Source organism: Somniosus microcephalus, chromosome 12 (genome assembly GCF_052327205.1).
Source record: "Somniosus microcephalus isolate GS21.2 chromosome 12, FLI_Smic_1.0, whole genome shotgun sequence".
Taxonomy (NCBI): domain Eukaryota; kingdom Metazoa; phylum Chordata; class Chondrichthyes; order Squaliformes; family Somniosidae; genus Somniosus; species Somniosus microcephalus.
The window spans coordinates 3,588,611-3,610,575 of NC_140998.1; the positions used below are offsets into that span (position 1 = coordinate 3,588,611).

At 48.6% G+C, this 21,965-nt stretch overlaps 1 protein-coding gene across 1 annotated transcript; it reads right to left on the reverse strand.

The window, feature by feature from the left end:
• Positions 1-1,225: 1,225 nt before the first annotated feature.
• On the reverse strand, positions 1,226-20,822 carry LOC147108987 (estrogen-related receptor gamma-like). The gene is made up of 2 exons (XM_086002533.1): positions 20,559-20,822; positions 1,226-2,346 (listed from the first exon to the last, which is right to left on the reverse strand). Exons 1-2 carry the CDS (start codon positions 20,797-20,799, stop codon positions 2,102-2,104), a joined length of 486 nt encoding a protein of 161 aa, XP_085858659.1. The 5' UTR covers positions 20,800-20,822; the 3' UTR covers positions 1,226-2,101.
• Between the last annotated feature and the right edge of the window lie 1,143 nt (positions 20,823-21,965).

Consider the following 21,965-nt stretch of genomic DNA (forward strand, 5'->3'; position numbering starts at 1 on the left):
TGTCCGGGGGGAGAGCGCGGTGTCCGGGGGGAGAGCGCGGTGTCCGGGGGGAGAGCGCGGTGTCCGGGGGGAGAGCGCGGTGTCCGGGGGGAGAGCGCGGTGTCCGGGGGGAGAGCGCGGTGTCCGGAGAGAGAGAGCGCGGTGTCCGGGGGGAGAGCGCGGTGTCCGGGGGGAGAGCGCGGTGTCCGGAGAGAGAGAGCGCGCGGTGTCCGGGGGGGAGAGCGCGGTGTCCGGGGGGAGAGCGCGGTGTCCGGAGAGAGAGAGCGCGGTGTCCGGGGGGAGAGCGCGGTGTCCGGGGGGAGAGCGCGGTGTCCGGGGGGAGAGCGCGGTGTCCGGAGAGAGAGAGCGCGCGGTGTCCGGGGGGAGAGTGCGGTGTCCGGAGAGAGAGAGTGCGGTGTCCGGAGAGAGAGAGTGCGGTGTCCGGAGAGAGAGAGAGTGCGGTGTCCGGAGAGAGAGTGCGGTGTCCGGAGAGGGAGAGCGCGGTGTCTGGAGAGGGAGAGCGCGGTGTCCGGGGGGAGAGTGCGGTGTCCGGAGAGAGAGAGTGCGGTGTCCGGAGAGAGAGAGTGCGGTGTCCGGAGAGAGAGAGTGCGGTGTCCGGAGAGGGAGAGCGCGGTGTCCGGAGAGAGAGCGCGGTGTCCGGAGAGAGAGCGCGGTGTCCGGAGAGAGAGCGCGGTGTCCGGAGAGAGAGCGCGGTGTCCGGGGGGAGAGCGCGGTGTCCGGGGGGAGAGCGCGGTGTCCGGGGGGAGAGCGAGAGAGCGCGGTGTCCGGGGGGAGAGCGCGGTGTCCGGGGGGAGAGCGCGGTGTCCGGAGAGAGAGAGCGCGGTGTCCGGGGGGAGAGCGCGGTGTCCGGGGGGAGAGCGCGGTGTCCGGGGGGAGAGCGCGGTGTCCGGGGGGAGAGCGCGGTGTCCGGGGGGAGAGCGCGGTGTCCGGGGGGAGAGCGCGGTGTCCGGAGAGAGAGAGCGCGGTGTCCGGAGGGAGAGCGCGGTGTCCGGGGGGAGAGCGCGGTGTCCGGGGGGAGAGCGCGGTGTCCGGGGGGAGAGCGCGGTGTCCGGAGAGAGAGAGCGCGCGGTGTCCGGGGGGAGAGCGCGGTGTCCGGGGGGAGAGCGCGGTGTCCGGAGAGAGAGAGCGCGGTGTCCGGGGGGAGAGCGCGGTGTCCGGGGGGAGAGCGCGGTGTCCGGGGGGAGAGCGCGGTGTCCGGAGAGAGAGAGCGCGCGGTGTCCGGGGGGAGAGTGCGGTGTCCGGAGAGAGAGAGTGCGGTGTCCGGAGAGAGAGAGTGCGGTGTCCGGAGAGAGAGAGAGTGCGGTGTCCGGAGAGAGAGTGCGGTGTCCGGAGAGGGAGAGCGCGGTGTCTGGAGAGGGAGAGCGCGGTGTCCGGGGGGAGAGTGCGGTGTCCGGAGAGAGAGAGTGCGGTGTCCGGAGAGAGAGAGTGCGGTGTCCGGAGAGAGAGAGTGCGGTGTCCGGAGAGGGAGAGCGCGGTGTCCGGAGAGGGAGAGCGCGGTGTCCGGAGAGGGAGAGCGCGGTGTCCGGAGAGAGAGTGCGGTGTCCGGAGAGGGAGAGCGCGGTGTCCGGGCATTTAAGCTGAGGCGGAGACTGGAGTGTGTGAACATGGTACAATAACATTATTATTTAAATTAGAAGTTTCCTTTGCTTTTTTCTATTAGCAGTTAAGTTTCACGTTTGTTAATTAAAGGGATGGCAGACTATCTCTGCTTCTGGAATGAAGAGATACGAATCCAATCTCGGTGATCTTCGCCTGTTCCTCCGTCACTCCCACATTCCGAGTTCCTGAAACCTTTCCTCGGCCCCCAGTGGGACTTGACCCTTGGGATATTTATTCCAAACCCGCTCTTGGGCAGCCCGCGTCCAGCGACTGAAACTCTTTCAATGGACGTAGTCCAGAGCGCTGTGCACAGGTGGAGAGGGCAAAGTGAACTCTGTCCTCAGTGAAGCCTCAATCCCGATGTCTATTTTATATATATTTCTAGATACGTATTCGAAAGTTATCCGCCATGGTAATTGGTAAATTGATTTCATGTTAAATAAGTGATGAGGAAATTTGAATTTGTTTTAGTCTCTCCTCCTCCGCCTCCTCCTCTCAGTCATCAGACCTTGGCCTCCAACATTTCCAGGAAGAGTTTGTGCATGGGGACCTTTCCCTCCAGCTTGATGCTGTAGAAGTGTTGAACAGCCTTACTGGCAGTCTGGCGGAGCAGGGGCAAGCTCATCAGCAGCTTCCCGGCCCGCCGCGGGTCCTCCTGGTGCTGGCTTGCCTCGTATTCCTGGAGCGCCTCGTGCAGGACGTCCTGGAGCCGCTGCACACTGCTCACATCCTCAATATGCATCGAATCTGCTCAAAACACACAGCACAGAGAAGCTCGATGATGCCCAATTTTGTCCCATGCTGGCTGCTGAACTCAATCCGCCCGGCACGCTGCGGCTATTCTCTGCCCGTCTGCTCGGGTCCCCCGCCACTAACAGGCCCATTGCCTAAGCTGATCAGGGAGGGGTGGGGGAGGAGGGGTGGGGGGTTGGTGGGCACACTGCAGTCCGGCCAATGTCTTTCAAGGGACAGATAGAGGCTTTGATTAATCTTTGGTGATGAAAGTAGCAACGCCTGCTCACAGCAAACAATCAATTTCGGCGAGAATTTAACATAACATAAGAACATAAGAAATAGGAGCAGGAGTCGGCCATACGGCCCCTCGAGCCTGCTCCGCCATTCAATAAAATCATGGCTGATCTTCTACCTCATCTCCACTTTCCCGCACTATCCCCATATCCCTTGATTCCCTTAATATCCAAAAATCTATTGATCTCGGTCTTCAATATACTCAACGACTGAGCCTCCACAGTCCTCTGGGGTAGAGAATTCCAAAGATTCACCGCCCTCTGAGTGAAGAAATGTCTCCTCATTTCAGTCCTAAATGGCCTACCCTTTATCCTGAGGCTGTGGCCCCTGGTTCTAGACTCCCCAGCCAGGGGAAACATCCTCCCTGCATCTACCCTGTCAAGCTCTGTGAGAATTTTGTATGTTTCAATGAGATCACCTCACTTTCTTCTAAACTCTAGAGAATATAGGCCTAGTCTACTCAATCTCTCCTCATAGGACAATCCCCCCATCCCAGGAACCAGTCTGGTGAACCTTCGTTGCACTCCCTCTATGGTAAGTATATCCTTCCATAGGTAAGGAGACCAGAACTGTCCACAATACTCCAGCTGTGGTCTCACCAGGGCCCGGTATCATTGCAGTAAGACAGCTTGGGGGAAAAATTCAGTTGGTTGCACCACCCATTAGCGCCTTAAGAGGGCGCTAAGTGGGGCGCAAGCCAACTGGCGCCCGGGTGCGGCACTGCCCACACCTCCCGCTAAATTTAGCGGGAGGTTAGTGGTGGAGCTAACTGTTAGCGCTGCGCCGCTGCCGATGACGTAATCGGTGTGCGCAGCGCCCTGCTGACGCCCAGGCCGCGATATTTGGCAACGCCCCCTGATTTACTGCCGGACGCTACCGGGGAGGCGCAAATTAAAGGCGAGGTGCGGGGCGGCCATTTTTGTTGCTGGCCGCCTGCCAGCACCTGCCTGCGCTTCCGTCCCCAGCCTCCTGAACCCCCCCCCCGCCCCGCGGAGTGCCGGCTGCGCTCCAAGAGCCCGGCACTTCTCTTCGGTGCTGGGCTCTTTTGCCTGCACTCCCGATCCTCGGGGGCCCAGCTGGGCCCCAGCTCGCGCTGCACAAGGCCCCTCCCCTTTAAAAAGGGGAGGAAGGCCTGCAATACCGTGGCGTGATGTGCCGCAGCGTGTGGCGCTGCAGCACGTAGCGCCACGATATTCACTCGCAGTGCCCCAAGAGGGATGCGGGATGCCTCCAGTAGCGCCGCGCTTCCATTTGGGGCGCAAACGACCAATTTCCGGTGCGGGGGCGCGAATGTTCCGGGGCGCTACTTTTAGCGCCCTGGCGAGGTTAGCGCCCCAAATGGGGCTATACTCAATTTCTCCCCCCTTTACTCTTATACTCAAATCCTCTTGTAATAAAGGCCAACATACCATTTGCTTTCCTAATTGCTTGCTGTACCTGCATGTTAACTTTCAGTGATTCGTGTACAAGGACACCCAGATCCCTCTGAACACCAACATTTCCCAATCTCTCGCCATTTAAATAATACTCTGCTTTTCTATTTTTCCTACCAAAGTGGTTAACTTCACATTTCTCCACATTATATTCCATTTGCCATGTTCTTGCCCACTCACTTAGCCTGACTATATCCCCTTGAAGCCTCCTTGCATCCTCCTCACAACTTACATTCCCACCCAGCTTTGTATCATCAGCAAACTTGGATATATTACATTTGGTCCCCTCATCCAAATCATTGATGTAGATTGTGAATAGCTGAGGCCCAAGCACTGATCCTTGCAGTATCCCACTAGTTACAGCCTGCCAACCCGAAAACGACCCGTTTATTCCTACTCTCTGTTTTCTGTCCATTAACCAATCCTCAATCCATGCTGGTATATTACCCCCAATCCCATGAGCCCTAATTTTGTTTAATAACCTCTTGTGTGGCACCTTATCGAATGCCTTCTGAAAATCCAGATACACCACATCCACTGGCTCCCCCTTATCTATTCTGCTAGTTACAACCTCAAAAAACTCTAACAGATTCATCAAACATGATTTCTCTTTCATAAATCCGTGTTGACACTGCCCAATCCTATTATTATTTTCTAAGTGCCCTGTTACCACGTCCTTAATAGTAGATTCTAGCATTTTCCCTACTACTGATGTCAGGCTAACTGGTCTGTAGATCACAGTTTTCTCTCTCCCTCCTTTCTTAAATAGTGGGGTTACATTTGCTATCTTCCAATCCACAGGAACCGTTCCAGAATCTATGTAATTTTGGAAAATGCCAAACAATGCATCCACTCTCTATAGCCACCTCTTTCAAAACCCTAGGATGTAGGCCATCAGGTCCAGGGGATTTATCGGTTTTCAGTCCCATTAATTTCTCCAGTACTATTTTTTTTTACTAATACTAATTTCTTTCAGTTCCTCATTCTCGCTAGACCCTTGGTTCTCCACTATTTCTGGGAAGTTCTTTGCATCTTCTTCGGTGAAGACAAACACAAAGTATTTGTTTAATTTCTCAGCTATTTCCTTATTCCCTATTATAATTTCTCCTGTCTCAGCCTGTAAGGGACCCACATTTACTTTTGCTAATCTTTCCCTTTTTACATACCTATAGAAGCTTTTACTGTCTGTTTTTATGTCTCTCGCTAGTTTACTCTCATATCCTATTTTCCCTTTCTTTATCAATTTCTTGGTCCTCCTTTGCTGAATTCTAAAATCCTCCCAATCCTCCGGCTTACTACTCTTTTTGGCAACATTATAAGCATCTTCCTTTAATCTAATACTATCTTTAACTTCTCTTATTAGCCACGGTTGGACCACTTTTCCTGTGGGTTTTTTGTGCCTTAAAGGAATGTATATTTGTTATAAATTATGTATTAATTCTTTAAAAGGTAGATAAGCAATGGTTAGCATTTAATGTAGTTTCCCAATCTACCTTAGCCAACATAGTTTGCTTTGTTTACATTTAAGAACCTAGTTTTGGATTTAACTAAATCACTTTTATACTCAATATAAAATTCTATCATATTACGGTCACACTTCCCTAAAGGCCCCTTTACTACAAGGTTATTAATTAACCCTTTCTCATTGCACAATACTAGATCTAAAATAGCCTGTTCCCTAGTTGGTTCTTCAACATACTGATCTAGAAAACTATCTTGCATACATTCCATGAATTCGTCCTCAACAATATTACTGCAAATTTGGTTTGCCCAGTCTATATGTAGATTAAAGAACACCCATGATCATTGAATTACCCTTGTTACTTGCGCCTCTAATTTCCTGATTTATACTCTGCCCTACATTACAACTACTGTTTGGGGGCCTATAAACAACTCCCACCAATGTTTTCTGCCCCTTGCTGTTTCTTAGCTCCACCCAAACTGATTCTACTTCTTGATTTTCGGAGCTAAGATCCTTTCTCTCTCCTGTCTTTATCCCACCCTTTATTATCAGGGCTACCCCTCCTCCTTTTCCATTTTGCCTATCTCTTCTAAAAGTTAAATATCCTGGAATATTTAGTTCCCAGTCTTGGTCACTTTGCAACCACGTATCTGTTATGGCTACACAAACTTACACAAGCTTAAAATTGTCAGACCATATAGAGGGATATGAGGGGACAGTACAAAGGGCTGGGGAGCATTGATCATAGAAACATAGAAGATAGGAGCAGGAGTAGGCCATTTGGCCCCTCGAGCCTGCTCCGCCATTCAATGCGATCATAGCTGATCATCCAAATTCAGTACCCAGTCCCTGCTTTCTCCCCATATCCCTTGTTCTCTTTAGCCTTAAGAAATATATCCAACTCCTTCTTGAATATATTTAATGTATTGGCCTCTACTGCCTTCTGTGGTAGAGAATTCCACAGGTTCACCACTCTCTGGGTGAAGAAATTCCTCTTCATTTCTGTCCTAAATGGCCTACCCCTTATCCTTAGACTGTGACCCCTGGTTCTGGACACCCGACCATCGGGAGCATCCTTCCTGCATCTAGTCTGTCCAGTCCTGTCCGAATTTTATAAGTTTCAATGAGATCCCCTCTCATTCTTCTAAACTCCAGCGAGCACAAGCCCGATCGACCCAATCGCTCCTCATACGTCATTCCTGCCATCCCAGGTATCAGCCTGGTGAATCTTTGCTGAACTCCTTCCATGGCAAGAACATCCTTCCTCAGATAAGGCGGCCAAAACTGCACTCAATACTCAACATCTGGTCTCACCAAGGTCCTGTACAATGGCAGCAAGACATCCTTGTTCCTGTAATCAAACCCTCTCGCTACGAAGGCCAACATGCCATTTGCCTTCTTAACCGCCTGCTGCACCTGCATGCTTACCTTCAGCGACTGGTGCACAAGGACACCCAGGTCTCGTTGCACTTCCCCTTCTCCCAATCTATTGCCATTCAGATAATAATCTGCCTTCCTGTTTTTGCCACCAAAGTGGATAACCTCACATTTATCCACGTTGTATTGCATCTGCCATGCTTTTGCCCAATCACCCAACCTGTCCACATCATCCTGGAGTTTCTCAGCATCCTCCTCACAGCACACACGCCCACCCAGCTTTGTGTCGTCTGCAAATTTGGAGATATTACATCTAGTTCCCTTGTCTAGATCATTAATATATATTGTGAATAGCTGGGGTCCAAGGACCGATCCCTGCGGTACCCCACTAGTCACTGCCTGCCACTCGGAAAAAGACCCATTTATTCCAACTCTTTGCTTTCTGTCTGCCAACCAGTTCTCTATCCAAGTCAATACCTTGCCCCCAATCCCATGTGCCTTAAATTTACACGCTAATCTCTTATGCGGGACTTTATCGAAAGCCTTCTGAAAGTCCAAATACACCACATCCACTGGTTCTCCTTTGTCTATTTTATCAGTTACATCCTCAAAAAATTCCAGTAGATTAGTCAAGCACGATTTACCTTTTGTAAATCCATGTTGACTTTGTCTGATCCTGTCACTGTTTTCCAAGTGCTCTGCTATTACATCTTTTATAATGGACTCTAGCATTTTCCCCACTACCGATGTCAGGCTTACCGGTCTGTAATTCCCCGTTTTCTCTTTACCACCTTTTTTGAATAGTGGGGTAACATTAGCTACACTCCAATCCATGGGTACTGTTCCAGATTCCAGCGAATGTTGGAAGATGACCAGCAATGCATCTACTATTTCTAGGGCCACTTCCTTAAGTACCCTAGGATGTAGAGTATCAGGCCCTGGGGATTTATCGGCCTTCAATCCCATCAATTTCCCCAACACCATTTCCGTACAAATACTGATTTCTTTCAGTTCTTCCCTTTCATCAGACCCTATGTTCCGCGGTATCTCTGGGAGGTTATTTGTGTCCTCCTTTGTGAAGACAGAACCAAAATATGTATTTAGTTGGTCTGCCATTTCTTTGCTCCCCATTATAAATTCCCCCGATTCTGACTGCAAGGGACCTACGCTTGACTTCACCAATCTTTTTCTCTTTACATATCTATAAAAGCTTTTACGGTCAGTTTTTATGTTCCCTGCAAGCTTACTCTCATATTCTATTTTCCCTTTCTTAATTAATCCCTTTGTCCTCCTTTGTTGAATCCTAAACTGCTCCCAATCCTCAGGATTATTGCTTTTTCTGGCCAATTTGTATGTCCTCTCCTTGGATCTTATGCTATCCCTAATTTCACTTGTTAGCCACGGTTGAGTCACCTTTTTTGTTTTATTTTTATGCCAAACTGGGATGAACAACTTCTGTAGTTCATCCATTCGGTCTTTGAATGTTTGCCATTGCCTATCCACCATCAACCCTTTGAGTGCCATTCCCCAATCAATCCTACCCAACTCGTGCCTCATAACATCGTAGTTTCCTTTATTTAAATTCAGTACCCTAGTCTCTGAGTCAAGTAGCACTTCACTCTCCATCTTAATGAAGAATTCGATCATATTATGTGTGGTGTATGTGCCTTTAAGAGCAATTATGGTGTATGTGCCTTTAAGAGCCCCAGGTGTGCGTAATGCCGGTAATTGCCACTTGGGCTATATAAGCCTGTGTATTGTGTATATCCTTTAGAAACCCCCCACCCCAGACTTGCTTAGTAAATACCTATGAACCAACTCCTGTCTTCAGTGTCTTTATCTACACACGGACACTACAGTGGCGACGAAGTGGAAACGGACTTACCTGCAATTCGGCAGCACCTCAAGGACATCGATTCCTCCAGCGTCCAGAAGACTCAAGGAAGTAAGAGAAACTGTGGTTTCACCAGCTGGCCAAGCTGGTGACAGGTACTGCGCTAATCCTTCCTGGGCGTCAGGCTGGAGCTCCAGCGGCGGGCTCTACAGCTGAGACAGGCAGCGAAATTGGAGGCAAGCAATAGCGGACTGGGAGGGTGCACTCGAGAGATGGCCGGCGCGGCAAGCAGTTCAGCGTTTAGACCTCCGTCGGGAACGAGTCTCCAACAGTGAATAAACGGAAACCACAGTAAAACAGCGTTGTTATTGGTAGCAGCGGCGGGGAAGCGCCATATCTTTTCTGAAATGCCTAAATCTGGTAATATTGAGGCTTTTGATGGCGAAATAGAAGATTGGACCACATACGTGGAAAGAATAGAGGTTTATTGCACTGCAAATGGAATAACAGATGAAAAAAAAGCTTCAGTACTTCTGAACTTAATGGGCGCGAAGACATACGGGCTGTTACGAAATTTAATCACTCCAGCCAAACCAAAGGACAAGACTTTTAAAGAAATTGTTGATACCCTGCAGGAGCATTTAAACCCAACACCGCTGCTGATAGCGGAACGATTCAAGTTCTTCAAGAGAAATCAACACAAGAATAAAAGTAACGCTGATTACCTAACCGAATTAAGAAAGCTATCAAAGTACTGCCAATTCGGAGCAGGACTATCGGATTATCTTCGAGACAAATTTGTTTGCGGTCTCTTAAGTGAAGGAACACAAAAAAAACTGCTTTCTGAAAAAGATTTAACATTGGACAAAGCTTTCGGTATAGCTGTATCATACGAAGCAGCAGCAAAAGGAACTGCAGAGATACAACAAGAGACACAGGACTTCGGCATCCATAAAATGACACAGGAGTTCGGAAGATGTTATCGCTGCGGCAGATCCACCCATAACCAGAGGGACTGCTGGTTCAAGGGCAAAGCATGCAGGCAATGTGGTAAGATTGGACACATTGCACGGGTATGCCAATCTGGACAAAATAAATCCACTGACAGAAAACAAAAAATCAATAAAGAAAAGTACAGGAAGGTACAAATGATGGCGGACAGTAGCTCCGAAGACCAGAATAGCGATAGCGACTCCGGAAACAAGAGACTAAGCCGTCTCAAATTACATAATGTACTTGCCAAAGAGGATTACCAAACCATTTGGGTTACCCTCACAATAGCAGGGTCCCCAGTTAAAATGGAGCTAGATACAGGATCAGCTCTAACCGTAATAAATCGACGAGATTACGAGAGGCTATTTCCGCATATACCTCTAAAAGACACATCCATTATCTTAAAAACATATACGGGGCAGAAAGTCTACCCCAAAGGAAAAATAAGGGTGCCTGTGGTATACAACGGCAAAGAAATACAAAAGTTGTATTTATACATTCTACAAGATGGTGGTCCACCGTTGTTGGGACGTGAATGGATAAGGAAGATACGTTTAGACTGGCACTCCATTCAGGCACTGACGGTGACCAGTAAGGAAAAAAACAATGACATCATACCTGAACGATTAAAAGACATCTTGGCCAACGCCAAAGAAGTGTTTCAAGAGAAACTAGGAACCTTGAAAGGCATCACCGCCTCAATAAAAGTGGAAGATACAGCAATTCCAAAAATTTTTAAGGCAAGACCGGTGCCATACGCAATACGTCCGGCAGTCGAGGCAGAGCTGAAGAATTTGGAAAAGGCAGGCGTATTATCCAAAATAGATTGGAGCGAATGGGCAACACCCATCGTTCCAGTCATGAAAAAAACATTGAAAAATAACTCTGAGGAACAGAAAAAAAATTCGCATCTGTGGGGACTTTAAGGTGACTGTAAACCCGGTCCTTCACACGGTACAGTATCCTCTTCCGAGGATAGAAGATATTTTCGCCTCACTATCCGGAGGGAAACGTTTCACAAAAATTGACTTGGCACAGGCATATCTACAGATGGAGGTTGAGGAGACCTCTAAAAAGTATCTCACAATAAACACACACAAAGGCCTGTACCAGTACAATCGACTGGTTTTTGGAATAGCATCAGCTCCAGCTATCTGGCAAAGAGCTATGGAGCAAGTCCTGCAAGGGATTCCGGGGACTCAATGCTACCTAGGCGACATCCATATAACAGGAGAAAACGACGAGGAGCACCTTGCCAATTTGGAGCAGGTGCTCACTAGGCTGAAAGAACGGGGCCTACGAGCAAATCGCCCCAAGTGCGAATTTTTCCAAAATCAGATATCATATTGTGGCCACATAATTAATAAGGAAGGGTTGCATAAGTCACCTGAAAAAATTGAAGCAGTTATAAAAGCCCCAGCACCTGAAAATGTTTCACAATTAAGGTCATTCCTGGGATTAATAAATTACTATCATAAATTTTTACCGAACTTATCAACTATTCTACACCCTCTTAATGATCTTCTACAGACAGGAGTGATTTGGAAATGGAACGAAGACTGTAAACGTGCCTTCCATAAATGTAAAGACTTAATCACATCCGAGAAAATTTTGGCTCATTACAACCCATCACTACCAATCAGACTGGCGTGCGATGCATCCCCTTACGGCATAGGAGCGATATTGTCCCATAGATTCCCTGATGGCTCGGAACGGCCGATAGCTTTTGCGTCACGCTCATTGAACTCAGCTGAGCGTAACTATGCCCAGATAGACAGGGAAGCACTCAGCCTGGTATGGGGAGTGAAGAAATTCAACCATTACCTACACGGACAAAAATTTACCTTGCTGACTGACCATCAACCCCTCATCTCCATATTCAACCCTAAAAAAGGTGTCCCCATTATGACGGCACAAAGACTACAGAGGTGGTCCCTTTTTCTAGGAGCACACCAATACAACATTGAATACAAAGGGTCAAAACAGCATGGGAATGCTGACGGTTTATCACGCCTACCGTTGCCAACGATAGAAGAGGCACCTACAGTAGACCCAGTAGAGATATTCCACTCTACCATAGTGGAATGTCTACCGGTGACAAATTCTGCCATTGAAAGGGAGACAAGAAATGACCCTACTCTCTCACGGGTCTACGATTTAACAGTGAAGGGATGGCCAGCACATGGCGAACCACTGTTGCCAGCATTCTCGCAAAGAAGAGAACAGCTGTCAGTGTGCCGAGGAACCTTGATGTGTGGATCCAGAGTGGTGATTCCACCCAAACTCCAGGATAAAGTGCTAAAGGAGCTTCACGAGGGGCATCTGGGTGGAGTGAAAATGAAGAACCTAGCTAGGGCATTTGTATGGTGGCCAGGTATCGATGGAGACATCAAAGACATGACCAAGAGCTGCCTAGGATGCCAGAAGGTCCAAAATGCTCCGCCACAGGCCCCTCTACATCCATGGGAGTGGCCCTCATCTCCCTGGCAAAGGGTGCACATCGACTTTGCTGGTCCATTTATGGACTCAATGTTCTTAATCGCAGTTGATGCACACTCCAAGTGGCCGGAGGTAATAAAGATGTCCTCCACCACCACGGAAAAAACCATCACAGTATTAAGGACCATATTTGCCAGGAATGGGCTGCCGGAGCAGATATGTTCTGATAATGGACCGCAATTTGTATCCGAAGAATTCAGAAAGTTCTTAAAGAACAATGGGGTAAAGCACTACACGTCCGCCCCATACCATCCCACCACCAATGGATTGGCTGAAAGGTTTGTCCAGACCTTCAAGAAGGCCATCAAGGCCATGGGTAATGAAGACATAAAACTTCAGCACAAGGTGGATAACTTCTTATTTGCATATAGGAATGCAACGCATATGGTTATGCACTCCCGCCATGATGTTCTACAATAGAAACCTAAGATGCCGGCTGGATTTGGTCAAGCCCAACATCCGAAGGGACGTGGAGAACCGACAGTTTCAGGGCATGAATGAAAGGCCAACTAGGGTCTTCCAGATAGGCCAACCGGTTTTGGCCCGGGACTACCGTACCGAGAAATGGCAGCCTGGAACTATCTGCACACGATTAGGACCACTGATGTATACCGTGGACATCGGAGACAGCATAATAAGGCGCCATGCTGACCAAATCATCAAGTCATCCGAAAAGGGACAACCTACACCACCACTCTATACATCTAACGATGAAGTAGAGATACCCATATCTACCTCCGATCCGGTGATACTGGAGCCCGATGAACCCGACACTGGCCTTCAAGCCGAATCAGCCTTGCCAGAAGAACCTACTACACCACCAGAAACTACTACACCCCCGAGGCGTTATCCGGACCGAGTCAGGAAGCCTCCTGAGAGACTAACTTATAATTAATTAATACAGCAATGTATATTATTTTGCATATAACATGTAATTAATAATTACTTAAAATATGATGTACTAGTTAGCTAGAAGGGGAGGAATTGTGGTGTATGTGCCTTTAAGAGCCCCAGGTGTGCGTAATGCCGGTAATTGCCACTTGGGCTATATAAGCCTGTGTATTGTGTATATCCTTTAGAAACCCCCCCCCCCAGACTTGCTTAGTAAATACCTATGAACCAACTCCTGTCTTCAGTGTCTTTATCTACACACGGACACTACATTATGATCGCTCCGACCCAAGGGGCCTCGTACAACAAGATTGCTAATTAATCCTTTCTCGTTACATAGTACCCAGTCTAAGATGGCCTGATCTCTGGTTGGTTCCTTGACATATTGGTCCAGGAAACAATCCCGTATGCACTCTAGGAAATCCTCTTCCACAGTATTGTTACTAATTTGGTTAGCCCAATCTATATGTAGATTAACGTCACCCATGATAACTGTTGTGCCCTTATAGCACGCATCTCTAATTTCCCATTTAATGCCATCCCCAACCTCAGCATTACTGTTTGGGGGTCTGTATACAACTGCCCCTTGGTATTTCTCAGCTCTACCCATACAGATTCCACATCAGAGCTAATATCCTTCCCTACTATTGTGTTAATCTCCTCTTTAATCAGCAATGCTACCCCACCTGCTTTTCCTTTTTGCCTGTCCTTCCTGAATATTGAATACCCCTGGATGTTGAATTCCCAGCCTTGGTCACCCTGGAGCCATGTCTCTGTAATCCCAATTATATCATATCCGTTTACATCTATTTGCGCAGCTAATTCATCCACCTTATTACGAATGCTCCTCGCATTAAGGCACAAAGCCTTCAGGCTTGTTTTTTAACACTCTTAGACCTTTTAGAATTATTATTTACTGTGGCCATGTTTGATTGACACCCTTGATTTCTCTGACTTCTACTTTTGCTTTTCTCCTTCCTGTCTTTTGTTTCTATCATTGCTTCCCTTACCTCTGTCTCCCTGCACAGGTTCCCAACCCCCTGCCATTTTAGTTTAAACCCTCCTCAACAGCACTAGCAAACACTCCCCCCTAGTACATCAGTCCCGGTCCCGCCCAGGTGCAAACCGTCCAGTTTGTACTGGTCCCACCTTCCCCAGAACCGGTTCCAATGTCCCAGGAATTTGAATCCCTCCCCCTTGCACCATTCTTCAAGCCACGTATTCAGCTGAAATATCCTTCTATTTCTACTCTGACTAGCACGTGGCACTGGTAGCAATCCTGAGATTACTACCTTTGAGGTCCTATTTTTTAATTTACCTCCTAACTCCCTATATTCAGCTTTTAGGACCTCATCCCATTTTTTACCTTCTTGACCAGTCTCCCATGCGGGACATTGTCAAAAGCCTTACTGAAGTCCATGTAGACTACATCAACTGCACTACCTTCAACCATACACCTAGTCACCCCCTCGAAAAATTCAATCAAATTGGTTAGACATGATCTCCCCCTGACAAAGCCATGCTGACTATCCTTGATTAATCCTTGCCTCTCCAAGTGGAGACTAATTCTGTCCCTCACAATTTTTTCCAATAATTTCCCTACCACTGATGTTAGGCTCACTGGCCTGTAATTCCCTGGTTTATCCCTACTACCCTTCTTGAATAATGGTACTATGTTGGCTGTTCTCCAGTCCTCTGGCACCTCCCCTGTGGCTAGAGCGGATCTGAGAATTTGTGTCAGAGCCCCTGCAATCTCCTCCCTTGCCTCACACAGCAGCATGGGATACATCTCATCTGGGCCTGGGGACTTATCTGTAAAGTCTGTAGGTATTACCTTTATGAGCCAGCATGTAGAAAGTCCTACAAGAGAGGGGGTGGTACTGGACCTAATTCGAGGGAATGTTGCCGGGCAAGTGCTAGAAGTGTCAATAGGAGAGTATTTTGGTGACAGTGATCATAATTCGGTTAGATTTAAGGTAGTTATGGAAAAGAAAAAGATGGACTGGAAATAAAGGTTCTAAATTGGGGGAAGGCTGATTTTAATATGATAAGGCAGGATCTGGCCAAAGTGGACTGGGATCAGCTACTTGTAGGAAAATCCACATCAGAGCAGTGGGAGTCTTTCAGAAAGGATAGAGAGAGAGTACAACGCCAACATGTTCCCGTAAAGGTCAAGGGTGGGACCAATAACCCCAGGGAACCCTGGATGTCAAGGGATATACAAGAATGGATTGGGAAAAAAAGGGAGGCTTTTGGCAGATACAAAGGACTAAAAACAGTGGAAGCCCTAGAGGAGTATAGAAAGTGCAGGGGGGTACTTAAAAAAGAAATTAGGAGAGCGAAGAGGGGGCATGAAAAAACACTGGCGGGCAAAATAAAGGAAAATCACAAGGTGTTTTATAAGTATATTAAGGGCAAGAGGATAACCAGGGAAAGAGTAGGGCCCATTAGGGACCAAAGTGGCAATCTGTGTGTAGAGCTGGAAGATGTAGGTGAGGTTTTAAATGAATATTTTGCATCTGTGTTCACTATGGAGAAGGACGATGTAGGCATAGAAATCAGGCAGGGGGATTGTGATATACTTGAACAAGTTAGTATTGCGAGGGAGGAGGTACTAGCGGTTTTAGCGGGCTTAAAAATGGATAATGTAGTGTATGTAACTGTTCTACCTTTAAGAGAACTATTGTATGTAACCGTCCCCCTTTAAGAGAACTATTTTAGGTGTGGCACTATTTGATCTTGGCTGCTGTATACTGTAATACCGACAGTGACCACACCGGTATATAAGTGCTGTGTCAGGATTTATTGGGCAGATTCGCCCTGACCTTCGAATAGTAAAGTCCTGTTAAAGTTACTCTTGTAGTCTGTGTATTAATTCATCATAATACCTACAGACTTTACAGTGGCGACGAGTTCGATCTTACCCTACGGCAACAATACTTCCGAAGCAGTTAACGAGCGTCGAGAAGAGGCACCCGCCCTCGTCGTTCTGCTGAGAGAAAACTCGAGTCTGCAGAGCAAGGAAGAAGGAAGAATTCCGACACGAAGCCTTCCATCAGCAACAGGCACTGATTGTCCCTTCTGCCACGGTGGTGAGTGAGCCGATCAGCACGAGAAGCAAGTCGGCCACGGTGACTGTGAGTAAAGAGAAAATAAAAAAATAAAAATAAACGGAGGATAAGGGCGGTGAACTCGACCACGGTCGGGGGGAAAGGAGCCGGACAGAAGTCGGGCCCAGAGGCGCTGAGACTGGGGCAGCGTGGAGCACGGAAGCCGTGGTACAAGTGGGCTGGGAGACGCAACGGCGTCGTGAGACAGCTAGACCGCGACCGGCGAAAAAGGCCGGGCAGCTACCGAGGCCACGAAGCGCTGCGACCGGGATCGTAAGGCGCGGGAAGGTACAAAAATAAATAAACCGCGGTGAACTCAGCCGCAGCCGGGGAGGAACGCACCGGACTGCGAGAGGGCTGGGAGGCGCGATTGGAAGCCGCTGAGGGAGAGACAGAGCCCGAGCGAGCGGGAGAGACCGAGCCCGAGCGAGGGAGACTGAGCGAGATCCAGCCCAGCGGCTGAAACTGTTCGCCATCAACGGGTTGTACCCAGCGCCGGTTGCCCTGCCGAGAAAAGGGAACAAGGAACGCACTGAAGCCGACGCGCAGGCTGCGAACCCCGAAAGCCAGCGGTCGTCGCCCGAGGGAAAAGCTTACCCCTCCCGCCAGGGGAAGAAACGCGGGAAGCCGCCAGTAGGCGGGGAAGAAGACAAGCGCGGGAAACCGCCATTTTGGAAAAAAAAAAGTTAAAGAAATATTTCGTTGTTGTTTCTCAGGAAGAGTGTGAAGATGCCTAAGCGTAGTAACATCAATGGTTTCGATTCCGATGTGGAAGATTGGGCCACGTATGTAGAACGCATCGAGATATATTGTAAGGTCAATAAGATAGCAAATTATGACAAAGCTCTAACCTTACTAAACTCAATGGGTGCGAAGACATACGGGTTATTGAAGCATCTTCTATCACCAGCTAAACCGGCGGATCAGTCTTTCGCTAATATTGTTGCTGTCCTGAAGGATCATTTTAACCCTGCACCGCTGATGTTAGCGGAACGATCTAAATTTTACGTGAGAACGCAACGAAAAGAGGAAAGCAACGCGGAGTACCTGGTTGAACTGCGTAGGCTAGCAAAATACTGTCAGTTTGGGGTAAATCTGAGAGGCACTGAGAGACAAGTTCGTGTGCGGGATGTCGAAGGAAGGAACACAAAAACGACTGCTCGAGAACGATCTTACACTTGATAAGGCTGTCCTTATTGCAGCATCACACGAAGCCGCAGCGAGAGGCACGGCGGAAATGCAGCGGAAGACAGCGGTACTCAGTGTGGATCAAATGACTTCGGGTACAACGAAATGTTATCGTTGTGGGAAGACAACACACGACCAGAACCAATGCTGGTTTAAAAACCAGGAATGTAGAAAATGTGGCAAGCTTGGTCACATAGCTAAGGTATGCCGGTCAGGGAAGAAGACCAGCAATATTAAGTCACCGCAGAAGAAGTACAGAAAGGTACATAAGGTGACTGGGAAGAGTCCAGATGAACAGAATTCGGACTCAGGCTCCAACAGCAAGGAACTGGGTAGTCTGAGGATTCACAATGTGAGTAAAGAAGCTGACCGACAAACTATCTGGGTCACACTACAGATTGCAAAAGTCCAAGTGAAGATGGAAGTGGACACCGGATCGGCGTTGACGGTCATGAATAAGCAAGATTACAAAAAGTTATTCAAACATATTCCCCTACGGGATACGGAGATAGTATTGCAGACATACACGGGGCACAAAGTATACCCCATCGGAAAGATAAAAGTCAAGGTGAGATACAAGGACAAAGATCACCAAGGGATGGACATGTATGTGCTGCCCAAGGGAGGACCACCACTTCTAGGACGGGAGTGGATCAAGAAAATAAACATGGAATGGCACTACCTAAAAGCAATAACGAGTGAGGACTCGGTGCAGCCAATCAGCTCAGACTCTGAAACGGATGACGATAAGACCAGCCCAAGTACGAAAGACAAGTCTAAAATGGACTTGCTGACTAAGGTTAGAAAAACGAAGGCGTGCATAAATGCTTATGCTCCAGAGGAGAACAAAGTTGCAGAACAGAATTCCACTGAACAACAACATAGTTTGACAGCGAATTCTGAGTCTGTCCAGGTTACAGACATATACATTACTGAGGAACACCGAGCTCGAACTCAACTCCATTGCAAATTACGACAGCAATTAGAACAATTGAGTTGCCGTCTCGAGCAAGAGATGAAAGCAATGCAAAAGTTCTTGGACACCGAATGGGAGAATCTGGAAAGACAACAGAAGCAGCTGAGGGAGAAAAGGGAGCAGGAGCACACAAACCGTCTGCGCGAGGAGGCCAAACGAATCAAAGCTGATTCGGGTTCTGAAGGTGCGTGCTCTAATCTGGTGGAACATGATGTTCAGCAACTGAAGGCGCTTGTTAGCAGATTGCAGGCAGAAAAGGCTGAGTTGGTCGACATGACTTCCGAGCTCCTACTGAAGTTGGGTGCAGCATCACCGGACGATTCAATTGTGGAAATTCGAATGGTGGGGGCTGCGGATGATGGCGAAGTAGAAACAGCAAAGGAGCCCCAGGGCAAGGTTATAAACAGCCCTGCAGCAAATGGGAAACGGATGATGGCAGAAGAATTAACAGTCAGCCAACTCTTTCATATGCTGAGGGACAAGACTCTAAAATGGAAAAAACTGGAACACGAGCCTCAATCTTCAAAGAAAAGGGGTTCGGAGCTCTCAAAAGTTATTGAAATAGCTGAGGTGGCAACACAGACTGAAGACTGCAGCAGAGCAGCCCTTGGATGCCAAAAGTACGCTGACTCGCGTCAATGTAGAACAATGGAATGCTGAAACAGCTACTTCAGTAGAAGGATTGAATAGTCCGATCAATCAATCTCCGAATGAAGTTGAAGTATTGAAATCACAAATGAGGTCATTAGTAAAAGGCTTGCAGGAAGCCCAGGAAAAGCGGGATGAAGCTGAATGCATGAAGAAGTCTCTTCAGGAAAGATGTCTGGATTTGGAACAAAAGTTGGCTAACGTCCAGCTGGGTAAGGAGGAAATAGAAGACCCTCTCGCTGGCCTAGCTCAGGACGACACCGAATATTACCATGACCTGTTGAGCGACACTGAATATTACGATGACCTGGTCTGCCCAGCTTGTGCTGAAAACTCCCAAAGTGCCGAAACCATGATGAATCACCTAAAGTCTAAGGTATTATTACCCTATTATTTCTACACTTCTCTGAGATTTGCCTACATATCTGTTCCTCTATCTCCCCCTGACTGTTTGGGGGCCTATAGTACACTCCCAGCAAAGTGCTTGCCCCCTTTTTGTTTTTAAGTTCTACCCATATGGCCTCATTAGAGGAACCTGTTAATATATCATCCCTCCTTACAGCAGTAATTGACTCCTTAATTAATATTGCGACACCCCCCTCCTCTTTTACACCCCCCTCTGTCTCGCCTGAAGATTCTATACCCTGGAATATTGAGCTGCCAGTCCTGCCCCTCCCTCAACCATGTCTCTGTGATAGCAACAATATCATACTCCCATGTGTTCATCAACACCTTCAATTCATCTGCCTTACTCGCAAGTCTCCTTGTATTAAAATAAAAGCCATCCAGCCTTGCCCTACTCCCTTGTGCCGTTACATATTTGCTCTGCCTTCCAGGCTGACTTGTTTTTTCCTCTATATTTGGCTGTGCACCACCACCTACTATAGCTCCACTCCATATCCCATCCCCCTGCCAAGTTAGTTTAAACTCTTTATGGGGAGCGGGCAGGGAATTGGAGTTGAGGCCAAGATCAGATCAGCCATGATCACAGCGAATGGCGGAGCAGGCTTATGCAGACAAGTGGTTGATTCCTGTTCCAATTTCTTATGTTAATTGGTTTGGTGTGTGGGGGGGGTTGGTGTGCCGGGGGGGTTTGGTGTGGGGGGGGGATTTGGTGTGGGGCGGTGTTTGGTGTGTGGGGGTTTGGTTTGCGGGGGGGGGGTCGGTGCGTCGGTGGGGTTGGAGGGTTCGAGTTTGTTGAATTGCTGGTGATGGCCCTGCGGGAGGAGTTGCCGGACTGGAGGCTCGGTATAACTGGCCTGACAGCTGGCAAAGACAGACAAGAATTGGAGAGAGAGAGGGAGTGAGAGATGGATGTTGTGTGGATTGATCTTGGCTGTCAATTGTTGCAGTCATTACGGCCAGCACCGGTTCTGGGGCTCTCGTTAATGTCGCTGGTCATTCAGTTACACTCAAGGCCCTCGTCCCCTCCAAAGTTAGACCAGTGCTCTATTAATTCGACATTCCTTTAAACGTAGAGCGTGCCCAGCCCCGAGGTGCCCTCTCGCAGTGTGCATACCTGAGTTGGCCAGAGCTATGGCCTTGAGCGTTACAAACTCCTCTTTCTCCAGCCTCAGCTTCTTGTATTTGCGAACCAGTTGCAGGATCGCAGCATAAAGGTCGAGCAGTCCTGTCAACCGGGAATGCTCCTCATCCATGATGTAATCGTCGGCATAGACCAGCTCCTCCTCGTACGGCAGTGAGCGATACACAATGCCCAGGAGCAGGATCTCCATCCAGGCACACTGCAGGAGGCCCATCTGATCCCCCAGAGACAGGGTGGAGAAACCTGGGCAGAGAATTGAGATCAAGAGGGAGATTGAGTTAGGAGAGATTGAGGGGGAGGGGGTGAGGGAGATGGAGGGGGGAGGGGGGTGGGCGACGATGGCCCCTGCTCCTCCATCATCTCCAATTTAAAATGCTAATCATTGTGTTTAAATACCTTCCGAATATCACCGCTCCCAAACTCTGTAATCTCTTCCAACCAATCCCCCCACAGACGGTACACAATCGCTCTGCCTTTGGCGTCCATACCTTCCAATACCTGAGCCCAAGCTCTGGAATTCCCTCCCTAGTTTTGCCCACCAGTCCTAGTATCTCCTCTCTGGCTCAGGGTGCATTGTTTAAATTATCCCTGCGAAGGGCCTTGGGACATTTTTCTACGGTAAAGACTCGATGTAAATGCAAAATGTTGCTGTTTTTTTTTTATTAGTTCATGGGATGTGGCTGTCGCTGGCAAGGCCAGCATTTATTGCCCATCCCTAGTTGCCCTCGAGAAGGTGGTGGTGAGCCGCCTTCTTGAACCGCTGCAGTCCGTGTGGTGATGGTACTCCCACAGTGCTGTTAGGGAGGGAGTGCCAGGATTTTGGCCCAGCGACGATGAAGGATCGGCGATATAGTTCCAAGTCAGGATGGTGTGTGACTTGAAGGGGAACTTGAAGGTGGTGGTGTTCCCATGCACCTGCTGCCCTTGTCCTTCTAGGTGGAAGAGGGCGCGGGTTTGGGAGGTGCTGCCGAAGAAGCCTTGGCGAGTTGCTGCAGTGTATCTTGTAGATGGTACACACTGCAGCCACGGTGCGCCAGTGGTGGAGGGAGTGACTGTTTAAGGTGGTGGATGGGGTGCCAATCAAGCGGGCTGCTTTGTCCTGGATGGTGTCGAGTTTCTTGAGTGTTGTTGGAGCTGCACTCATCCAGGCAAGTGGAGAGTATTCCATCACACTCCTTACTTGTGCCTTGTAGATGGTGGAAAGGCTTTGGGGAGTCTGGAGAGTGAGAGGCCAAAGTGAGAGAAGGAATGATGTGTTTGACAGAGAGACACATGATCTTTTTACAGGAAGAGTTAAACTGTGAGGTGACCTCTCTCACCATCTCACTCTTCTCTCCCTCTGTCTGTCTATCACTGTCTGCTTTTCTCTCTTTCTCTCTC

What these genes read in the sequence shown, in the direction of transcription:
- LOC147108987 (XM_086002533.1), bottom strand. Translation starts at nt 20,799, where the DNA reads ATGGGCCTCCTGCAGTGTGCCTGGATGGAGATCCTGCTCCTGGGCATT. An exon ending in CATAGCTCTGGCCAACTCAG is followed by an intron (nt 2,347 to 20,558) that starts GTATGCACACTG and finishes TGTTTTGAGCAG; the next exon opens with ATTCGATGCATATTGAGGAT.